The sequence below is a fragment of the Ochotona curzoniae genome, unplaced genomic scaffold (assembly GCF_017591425.1).
Source record: "Ochotona curzoniae isolate NIBS_2020 unplaced genomic scaffold, NIBS_Ocur_1.0 scaffold_4683, whole genome shotgun sequence".
Lineage (NCBI taxonomy): Eukaryota > Metazoa > Chordata > Mammalia > Lagomorpha > Ochotonidae > Ochotona > Ochotona curzoniae.
In genome coordinates, this window is record NW_024467121.1 from 23,853,155 (window position 1) to 23,864,161 (window position 11,007).

An 11,007-nucleotide genomic window follows, 5' to 3' on the forward strand; every position below is an offset into this window, starting at 1 on the left:
TTCTTTAACGATGTTTTTTATATATAAAGTATAGTATTTATTGTTTGCCTATCTCTTTACTCTGGTATTAAAGTAATTGAGATCAAATCCTTCTTACTATCTTTTCTTAATTTAAATAGAGCTTCTTCAGTCCAGCCTGACATGACCCACTACCTGCTGCAATGCTAGCAAGTACATACTGTGGTCTAGTCTAGCCAGGCATTACCAAATCTCCTCCCCAGCACTCCCCCCAGCCCCAGCGTTTGCATGCGTCAATGGGCAGTGGGTGATTGTATTTAACCAAGCCTAGATCTCCCACATGGGTCGATTCTTTGACTAACCCAGTCATGCCTTCAGTTTACCCTCTCTAAGCCACTCTGTCTCAGCTCCCTTGCCTACCTGCAAATGCAGTAGCCTGGTCTGTGGAAGACTCCAGAAGTCATTCCTCCCTTGTCAAATGTGACTTCTGCCACTTTCACTCCAGTGCACTCACAGACCACCCTCCTCAAGCAATCTGCAGCCCTTAACCCCTGGCCGGAGCCCTGGGTGACATGTCCCAGCCCAGCATTCTCCACCTTCCCCACTCATAAAGAAAAAGGAGAGAGAGAGAGAGAGAGAGAGAGAGAGAGAGAGAGAGAGAGGAGAAGAGAAGAGAAGAGAAGAGAAGAGAAGAGAAGAGAAGAGAAGAGAAGAGAAGAGAAAGAGGAAGAGGAAGAGGAAGAGGAAGAAGAAAAGGAAAGAAAGAGCCAACTATACTGGCATACTGGTATAGTTCACACAAGTTTGAAAGTAACCAGGCCCAGGATGCTCACCAGCTACTGACTGCTTCTCTCCCAGCAGTGTAACACTTTCCTGTGTACCAGGCAACCTAGGCAGTTGCCTACAGCTGGGGTCTAAGGTTTCTTGAAACTGAAACTGGCACAGGCTAGTTTTCCATCTGTGGTGCTAGTACCCCCACAGGTTCTAGTTCATGTTCTGGTTGCTCCACTTCCTATTCAGCTTCCTGCTTACAGCCTGGGAAAGTAGCAGAGCATGACCCAAGGACTTGGGTGCCTGCACCCGTGTGGGACACCCAAAAGGAACTCCTGACTTCCAGCTTCAGATCAGCCCAGCTCTGACCTTTGCAGCATTTTGGGGAATAAAACCACAGGTGTAACATCTCTTTGTTTCTCCCTGTCTCTCTGTAATTCTTTCCAAGGCAAAAGTAAATCTTAAAAAACCTTGAAATTAATAAGCACAGAAGATAGAGACTGATTCAATTTTGTATTATATACATTCTGTATTTCAGATTCCGTTATTGCAGTGTTAAAGACAGTGAGGGTTGGCCATAGAGGAAAAGACAGAGTTTTCAGTTTTGCCTTAGCTGTGTGGTTGATTATAGCTGTCCTTACAAGAGTGCCACACTATTTTGACTATTGTAGTTTAGTGGAAGTTTTCAAGAAACACAAGTACTTTTTTTTGTTTTTGAGGTTGTTTTGGCTATTTATTTTGAAAGTTGGAGTTATAGAGAGAGAAATCTTCCATGTCATGTCTCGGACTCCAGATGGCTACAGTGAGCAACATTGGACCAGGGAAAAGCCTGGAGCCAGAAACTTAATCCTTGTTTCCAACATGGGTGGCAGGTGCCCAAACACTTGGGCTTTCCATTACTGCTGTTGCTAGGCTATTAGCAGTGTGCTGGATTGGAATTAGAGCAGCTGGGACAGGAACCAGCAAACCTTATGGGATGCATAGGGCTCTATCAACCACTTCAGCCCCAGACTGATTTTTCTGTGTGTAAATAATGCCATTGAGATTTTGATAGGGATTGTGTAAAGTGTTTAGGTTTCATTGGGAAGTTTTGGTATTTGTCTTAATCTGTTCATGTATGTAGCTATGACAAAACACCATGACTTGGGTAATTATAAAGAACAAAATTATTTCTCAGAATTCTAGAGGCTGTGAAGTCTTCATTGTCACATTCCTAGAATTAGTTGCACTTGGTCATGGTGATCATTCGTTTCAACATGCTGCTAAATATGGTTTTCTGGTATTTTGTTAAAGAATTTTTCAGCAGAAGGTATCATAAAATCATTATAGTTAAAGTTTTTTCAATTTTTATTAATAAGTCAGATTTGCAGAAAGATCCTCTGTCAGTTGATTCACTCCCCAAGTGACTGCAATGGCCGCTATGCCAATCCGAAGCCAGGAGCCAGGAGCTTCTTCTGGGTCTTCCACGTGGGTGCAGGGTCTCAAGGCTTTGAGCCGTCCTCGACAGGCCACAGGCATGGAGTTGGATGGGAAGCAGGGCTACCGGGATTCGAACCAGTGCCCATGTGGGATCCCAAGTGTGTACAAGATGAGGACTTTAGCCACTAGGCTGTTGCAATGAGCCCCATATTTTGCTTTGAAGAAACATTTCTGTTTTGTCTCTTTTTTTTCTAGTGCTTTAGTTTGTAGTATTTAGGCTACATTAATTTCCTTTTCATATATTTTCTTATTCTCTCAAGTAATGTATAATGTTCACCTCTATTTATTTGAGGTTTTAAAATTGTCCTTTGAAAATGTGGTAGAAAAATCATATGCCCTATTAGGGTTTTCTCACATGTGAAAATTTTGATTTTCTACTCTTTGGTCAGGAAGTATATATTCTAAGCCATGCAAATAAATGCTGAAAACGGTTTAACAGCTGGAAAAATAGTGACAACATCTGCATTAGGGAATTACATAAATAGGATACTTCAATGATGTTTATAAATTCACTGAAACTTAGTTAAGCTGAGATGCGAGTAAGTCTTGTCTTAGTTTTACAGAGAATTATTCACTTTTTTGTTTTTTGGAGAGATCGATTTCCTGTATGTGTTGATAATTTTTAGTAGATAGAATTTCTACGTAAATTTAGAGTTTTATGTTTTACACGACTTTGCTTGAATATACAGGCATATTTCTAATTGTATAAAATTTCACGTGGCTGTTATACTTTACTTCTATTTCAAGTTGCCAGAATATACCATTTCATAGAAGAAATGCTTATAACTATTTTTGTTTTGAGACATAAGTAAAAGATGAGTAGGGCCCAGTGCAGTAGCCTAGCAGCTAAAGTCCTCACCTTGCACAAACCAGGATTCCATATGGGTGCCAGTTCTAATCCCAGCAGTGCTGTTTGCCATCCAGTTCCCTGCTTGCAGCCTAGGAAAGCAGTGAAGGGCAGCCCAAAGCCTTGGGATGCTGCATCCATGTGGGAGACCCAGAAAAGGCTCTGGGATTCTGGCTTCAAATTGGCACAAGTGCCAGCCATTACAACCACTTGGGGAGTGAATCAGAGAATGGAATATCTTCCTCTCTGTCTCTCTTCCTCTCTGCACACCTGATTTTCCAATTAAAAAATGAAAAGAAAAAGACGAGTAAATGATGTCATTCTTACTTTATGGAAGAGGAAACATAAGATAAATAGCTTACACAAAGTTGTGCACATTGAAGGGTAGTAGAACCAGGATTAAAACTTTGTCTGTCACTTTGTAAGGCTTATGTTCCTGCTGGTGAATTGCATCTGCTGGGACAGTGCTCTCAAAGCCTAAGGCCTCTGGGGGCCACAGTTTGAAATTTACATGGGTGGCAAGGCAAGTTTTTTGTTGTATTCACATCTGCACTGATGTACAAAAAAGATGCAGTAAAGTTTCTGGCTTAACAGGATTAAGGCAGTGGTACCCAACTGTGCCAGGAGTGATTGTACTTACTATTGCTGTACATTTGCAATTTTTTTTAAAGCTTATTTTACTTAAGAGTGTCCTCAATGAAGCTGTAAAAGTTACTCATTTTGTTAAAATTTGGCCCTTTGAATCACATCTTTTTTTTTTAAGATTTTATTTGTTTTAATATTTTGGAAAGTCAGATCTACAGAGAGAAGGAGAGACAGAAAGATCTTCCATGCGCTGTTCACTCCCCAAGTGGTCACAACGGCCGGAGCTGAGTTGATCCAAAGGAGCTACTTCTGAATCTCCCACGCAGGTGCAGGGTCCCAATATGAACCAGTGCCCATATGGAATCCTGGTACATGCAAGGCAGTGACTTCAGCTACTAGGCTACCACACTGGGCCCTTGAGTCACATCTTTTAAATATTCCATATGAGTAAGTAGAAGTAAGCAAGGACACTTACGCTGTATACCAAAGTTAGGAAACATCATCTGTGCGTTGTGTGACTTGAAAGCTGTACTAGGGACTTGGTTTCATAAAGCCAAAGTTTTGCTTCAAATGATGACAGTTTGTAGCTATGTACACTTGTGCATTTGGCAGTGATTCTTGTCACTTCAAAGAACCTGAAATGGCAGGGATTTTTAAAAATCAGTAATAAATTCTCAGCTGTCAATAGGAAATTCGTTTTTTAGAAAACTTGATTCTGTTAACATGAGCCTAGCAGCTATCCAATATTTGAAGACTTTTATGATGAAATAATGCTACTGTTAATGAATGTGATGTTTTAATGTAGTTTAATAAAACACATCAAATTTGAAAGGTCCACATATCTAAGAAAACCAGTATTTTCAAAGCGACAATGCAAGCTGCTACAAAATTCCGTCAATATACAAAATGAGTTTTCACGTGATGTATTATGAAAGATTCATTGACAAGGATTCAAACTCCATTTTTCAAATCACCTTCCAAAATCTGCTACTTCTTGGAAATCTTGATTAATGTGATAGAAAATGATCTACAGTTACTTGAAAAGTATTCAAATACATCTCTTTTTCAGATTATTTATCTCTGTGAGACCATGTTCTATTTATATATTTCAAGTTAAATATTGTATGGCAGTGAATTGAATGAATATCTGATATGTGGCTCTTCTATCAAGTTAGACATTAAAGATATTTATTGAATGTAAAATAGTTCTTGCTGTTTACTTTTGGAAAATAATTTTCATAGAAAATTGATTAATTTTGTTATTTTAATTAAATGAGTATTAGCTTCTTAGTTTTCAATTCTATTGTAAATATTAATAAACAGATATAACCCATGTAACCAAATGTTTTAAAGATCCCAAGAAGAAAATATTTAGAAATTCATGCTCTAGGAACATATATTAAGAATGTACTTTTTTAAAAAGAATGTACATTTTAGGAATGTGAAACTGAATTGGGTTTATACTTTGTAAATGAAGAAGCAATTTCTTTAGTTTTTCATAATTAGGTTTCCTGAGGTATCAGATAGACTTAATTTTGAATTCAGGTCTTATTCAAACCATGTATAAATAAAATATTTGTGTAATAGTGTGTTATTTTCTGATGTTAGTATGATAATGTAAATATTTAATTTTTTACTATAGACCATTAAAAGGCATATAAAAGCCTTTCTGCAAATGATAGAAGTTTCCTAATGGATTATGTACTCAATTACCTCAGCCTTCTTTATAATTGGGCTCTTATGTTGGTGGCCTTACTTTGCCAATGAGAATTTGATATGTATGTCATTTCCTGGGACTTGAGTAGCTCATTTAGTCAGATATAATTGTCAATGAATGCAGTTCTGTGCTTAAGCCTTCTTACAGGGTTTGGCAACTAGATACTAGCTAAAAATATCTAAATGTATATTTTTAATTTTATTTCCCTGCAGGATGACGTAGCTTTGCCAGAGACTTAAAAGCTAAGCAGAAAATGAGCTTAACATCCTGGTTTTTGGTGAGCAGTGGAGGCACTCGCCACAGACTGCCCCGGGAGATGATTTTTGTTGGAAGAGATGACTGTGAGCTCATGTTACAGGTAATTCTGTCAGCCTTCCTTTTTATGGATCTGCTCAGACGTGAAATTAGTATAAGCCATTTCTCAACTCCTAAGGAAAGCAGCATTGTTTAGATTGGAATTCTCTGACTGTCCCTGTTCTAGCTTTATTGATCACTTTATTTTTTCCCACTTGAATCATTCTAAAAAACCAATTCTAGTTCTTTGAGATTATAATGCTTTATAAGAACAAGACTCAGAATGGATAAGTATATTCTCAAGTTTGAAGTTTCACATTTTACACTTTAAAATGAGACTTGTAAATGATTGACAAAGTTAGGGTAATCATGGATACTTCACTGCTTCCTTTGGAGATACTCACTGTGATGCCTACCAAAAATTGAACATGGGTAAGGATTGAAGGTCTTTTTAAAAATAAACTCTATTGAGTATATTTACGGTTTACAATATGTTGTGGGATAGATAAGATATGAAGCAACTTAATGCATCCATCATCTCACAAAATGCATCCATTTTTGAGATGTAAGATTCACCGTTTTGGTATCTAATCAAGACTTGTGAAAAAGCAAGGAAATATAACTTTGTTAAAGATTTAATTATTTATTTGGAAGGCAGTTGCAGAGAAAGGGACACACACAGAGAGAATGAGAGAGAGAGAGAGAGGGAGGGAGAGAGAGAGAGAGAGATACTATCCATACCTCCCACATGGGTAGCAGCAACCGGATACTTAGAACATCTTCTTAAATAGATGCCAGTGTTTGCTGATGTCAGCTTAACCCATTGTGCAACAAAACCATCCCCATAAGTGCAACCTTTAAAGAAGACTTAAAGAGATTGTTTTTTGTTTTTATGGAGTTTAAGCATTTCTACCTGAACAAGAATGATAAGAATGTGAGGATTAGAGATTAAGAAGAGAGTTTGGCTGGGTTTAATACAATATAAAAATGACAAAGTGATTTTTATGAAAATCTTGAAGGAGGACAGTAGAGTTGGAGAACTTTCACTTTGCAAATTTGTAACTTATAAAAATGCTATTGATATTAGCTTAAGGGTGATATTTAGAGTGACGAAATAGAATTGAGACACCATGAACAAACCCAGGCATCTATTCCTTATATGGATTGAATTCTACCCCTCCAAGAAACTTCTTAAAGTCCTGTTCTCCCACATCTGTGAATATGCACTTATTTAGAAATGGATCTTCTGGGATAGGATCAAATAATGATGAAGTTATTAGGAAGGACCCTAATCCAATATGATTTGTTTATAATAACAGGAAAGTTGGCCAAGTAAAACCAGAGGTAGAAATTAGTTATCCCAGTGTAAGTCTTGGAGCTATCTGGGGCTCTCATACCCTGAAATAGGCAAGGAAGAATCTCCCACTACACCCCACCACCCTCCCCCGACCAACACAAATAGATTCTAGAGTGAGTGTAAGTATGTGCCTGCCAACAGCTGGATATTTTATTTCCACCTCGAAAATTGTGGAGGAGTAAACTTTTGTTGTTTTAAGCTGCTCAGTTTGTATCTTTTTGTTACCAGCCTTAGGAAACTATGCCATATGACTTCTGAAACTAGTGCTAAGCTCATTCACTAGAGGAAAGAAGTCTTTTCAAAATATGATCATGGGACAGCTGAATTTCTGTATGCAAAAATTAACTTCAGGTGGATCCTTGATTTAAATATGAGAGCTAATTATCAATAGAAGAATTGATAAAATATATACTTGTAATGAACTATCATTAAGCCATTAAAAAGAATGAAATTGCGATACTTCATATAACATAAAAGAATATTGAGAACATTATCATAAGATAAATAAGCCAAACCCAAAGTATCAATGCTGCATAGTTCCACTTAAATGAAATATCTAGCATATACAAATTAGTTCAGACAGTAGATTAATGGTTACTAGATCGGGGAAAGTAGAGAAAAGGTTTGATTATTTAATAATTATAAGTTTCTGTTTGGTGGTAGAAGTATGCCACTATATTGTACACCTAAAAATGTTTGTTAATAATCACCAGTTCAGACTTATATTTCTAGAAAATTTCAGTTAATGCTGACCTATACTTTGGGCTCCACTCCAGTGATGCTTTTATTTTTTAATACTAACACACTGCTTTCTAAAAATATTTATGTATTTACTTATTTACGTACTTATTTACTTACTTATTTATTTCAAAAACCAGCACATCCAAGTGAGGATTCATTCTCTACTCACCCACAACATCTAGGGGCCAAACCTAGTGATCTGGAAACTCAATCCACATCTCTTTAGAGCTCAGCTATTTGGTCATGAATACTGCATTCCAGGATCTGCAAGACAGGGACCTAGAATTAGATGCTCAAGCTAGGAAATGAAGCAAGCAATAAGAGACAAAGAACATACAGAGAACTCCCATTTCTTGGTTCACTAGCAAAATGACTGTGATGGCTTGGTTGATAGGCCAAGAAAAAGATGAAAGTTAGAAACTAAGCCCAGGTCTCCCACAGGGCGGCCCAGACTTTACCAATCGAGCCACCACGTGCTTCTTCCCAGGAAGTGAATTAGCAGGAAGCTGAAATCAGGGGTGGAAATCTGGGCTTGAACTCTAGCCAGAGGCTTTACTGCTAGGCTAAATGCCTACCCTAACACTGTTTTAGTACTGCTGTAGACCCATTCTAATCTCTGAAAAACAGTCCACAATTAGGTTGGCAGCCTGTTCTTTTGGTAGTTTTAATTGATGATAAAATTATTTTGAAGTTTTCTCAGTTACCTTGTCTCAGAGCCAGATTTTTTTTTTCTTTATGTCCTGTTGTAAGCCAGTTTGTTGATTGGTTTGTTAAAATTCATTCTGAGCTTTGTAGTTTCATTACATCTGCTGTTTTATTAATTTAGGAAACTTACCCACCTCTGTTCTTCATGAAAAATAAAAGATTTGCTAAGTACCTATGTTATTTTTATTTATTGATTAAATCTTTATTGATCATCTCCTAAGGCTATGGTAGGTGCTGGGGAACAGCATATATACAGATCTCTGAATATGTATGTGTGTGTAACAACAAATCTACAGAGCCCTAAACTTTGAAGGCTTAGAGAAACTGATCATTGCTGTCTGCAGGAAGATGGTCACAAGGGCTGGGGTTAGACCAGACGCAAGCAGAGAGCATGGAACCCCAGCAGAATCTCCACATGGGAGGCCAGGGCTCCAGTACTTGAGCCAGCTTCTGTGTTTCAGACAAAACAGCAGTGGACTGGGTTAGAATTTGGTTTAGCCAGGACTAGAATTGGTGCCAACATTGTAGGTAGCAGCTCAACTTACTTGTGTCACAGTGTTGGCTCCAAGTTGAATAATCTTGAAATATGAGTTTCTAAAGAATAGAATGTGGTTGAGGTTGTATTGTTGAAAGTAGTGTAGCATTCATTGTTTGCTTAAGTAACTAAAACAGTCCCTTGTAATTCTTAAAAAATATCTGTTTATTAAAATGTGGAGTTTCAGAGGGAAGGAGGAGAGTGAGAGAAAAGCAAGACAAGGAAATAGGGAGAGGGAGCAAAAGAGAATGAAGAAATAAGAGAAGAATGTAAAGAAAAAAAGAAGTGATTGAATCTTCTATCTGCTCGTTCACTCCTCTGATGTCCTCAGTGGCTAGGGAAGGGCGTGAACCTGAACCTGTATCCTGGTCTACCACATGGGTGGTAAGCTAGTAGAAGAACTCAAGTTTTTAGGCAGGGAGATAATTGCCCTGCCACATGCTTCCCATACTGTGTCACTGAATCCTCTACAAAGGTCTGTGAGATAAGTATCTCTGTTGTTATCAGTGGTTAGAGATTAATAACTGACTTCAGCATTTTAATTTTTTGAAAAATAATTTATTGTTTGAAAGGTAGAGTGACAGAGGGATAGAGAAATCTTCCATTTGCTGTTTCACTCTCCAAGTGTCCACACTGACCATGGCTGGGCCAGGTTGAATCCAGGAAGCTGGAACTCCACCCAGGTCTCCCACAGGGGTGGCAGGCCCCAAGTACTTGGGCCGTGATCTACTTCCTTACCACGAGCATTAGCGGAAAGCTGGGACTTGAACCTGCACTCTGATATGCTGATGTGGTCACATTGCAATTGGCTGTGTAACCCCCTGCAACAACACTGGCCCCTGTGTGGTGTTGTGTTTTGTTTTTAAAGATTTATTTGTTTTACTTGGAAGAGCTGTTGTAGAGAGAAGATCTTCCATCCATTAGTTGTCTCTGTAAATGTCTGCAATGGCCAGAGCTGACCCAATTTGAAAACAGAAGCCAGGAGCTTCTTCCAGGTTTCCCATGTGAGTGCCTGGGCCCAAAAACTTAAGCCATCTTCTGCTGCTTTCCAAGGCCGTAAGCAGGGAGCTAGAGCTGAATAGAGCAGCCAGACTCGAACCAGCACTCATTGGGATGCTGGAACCACAAGTGGGAGATTAGACTGCCAGGCACTGTGCTAGCCCCTCCCTGGAATTCTAACCTTCTCTCATGAATAATCATTCTTTCTTTTTTAAACATCCCATGTATCATCCTCTAGTTCTCCCGAGCCTTCTAAGCCACTGTGCCACACCCTGCCATGTTTTTTTTTTTAAAACTATTTTATGTTACTGGCTACAAAATGGAGACTGGAATTGGTAAAAGCAGTTAGAAGATTATGATAATGCAAAAAGATGATAGAGTTTTAAAGAAGAGAGCATTATTTGAAATGAAATTAGAAGTAGGAGAGAAATGAAGCAAGATGTATTTTCTTTCTATATAAAATGGGTAAAGAAGGGAAAAAAATCCAAGACCCATAGTTTTTAATGTAGAACTAGTGAAAAATATTCAGAAAGTTTTATGAAATGAAATTTATTAAAATTTGAGAGTGAAGTAATAAGTTTGGGATTCCCAACATTCAAGGTGAATTATCCAACAGAAAAGCTGGAAATAAATGTATGATACTGAGTCAAAGCCAAGAAAGGCAAAGGTAGAGATTTGACAGTTATGCACATGAAAGAGGTCTTGAAACAAGCTTCCATCCTATTTCAGAACACATGTTCTAAATGAGGATAATTTTATGCAGAAACATCTCACGCTATGCTCCCTTTTCTCTAGATCCTTGGACACCTCATGTGATTTATGCTATAGTTTTCAATATTAAAGGAAACAAATCCTACAGAATTTTGCTGGAACATAAAATATTATAATTATAATTCATATGATTTCTGTATTTAGAATTGCATTTAAAAATATTTAATATATGATAGCACTGGCACTATGGTGTGCAGGTTCAGCCATCACCTGTAGTCTTGGCTGCCACATTTCAAATTCAGCTTCCT

General features: G+C 38.0%; 1 protein-coding gene across 11 annotated transcripts in view; it reads left to right on the plus strand.

Moving 5' to 3' along the window:
• Window positions 1-11,007, plus strand: part of CEP170 (centrosomal protein 170) — a 111,765-nt gene that overhangs the window by 14,000 nt on the left and 86,758 nt on the right. For all 11 annotated transcript variants that reach the window (XR_005882485.1, XM_040967811.1, XM_040967807.1 and 8 more), the window contains exon 2: window positions 5,570-5,715. Coding sequence is in view for 10 of the 11 variants with exons in the window: in XM_040967811.1 (XP_040823745.1) it covers window positions 5,611-5,715 (105 nt within the window). In the remaining variant the exon portion in view is untranslated. The remainder of the gene's footprint in view (window positions 1-5,569; window positions 5,716-11,007) is intronic.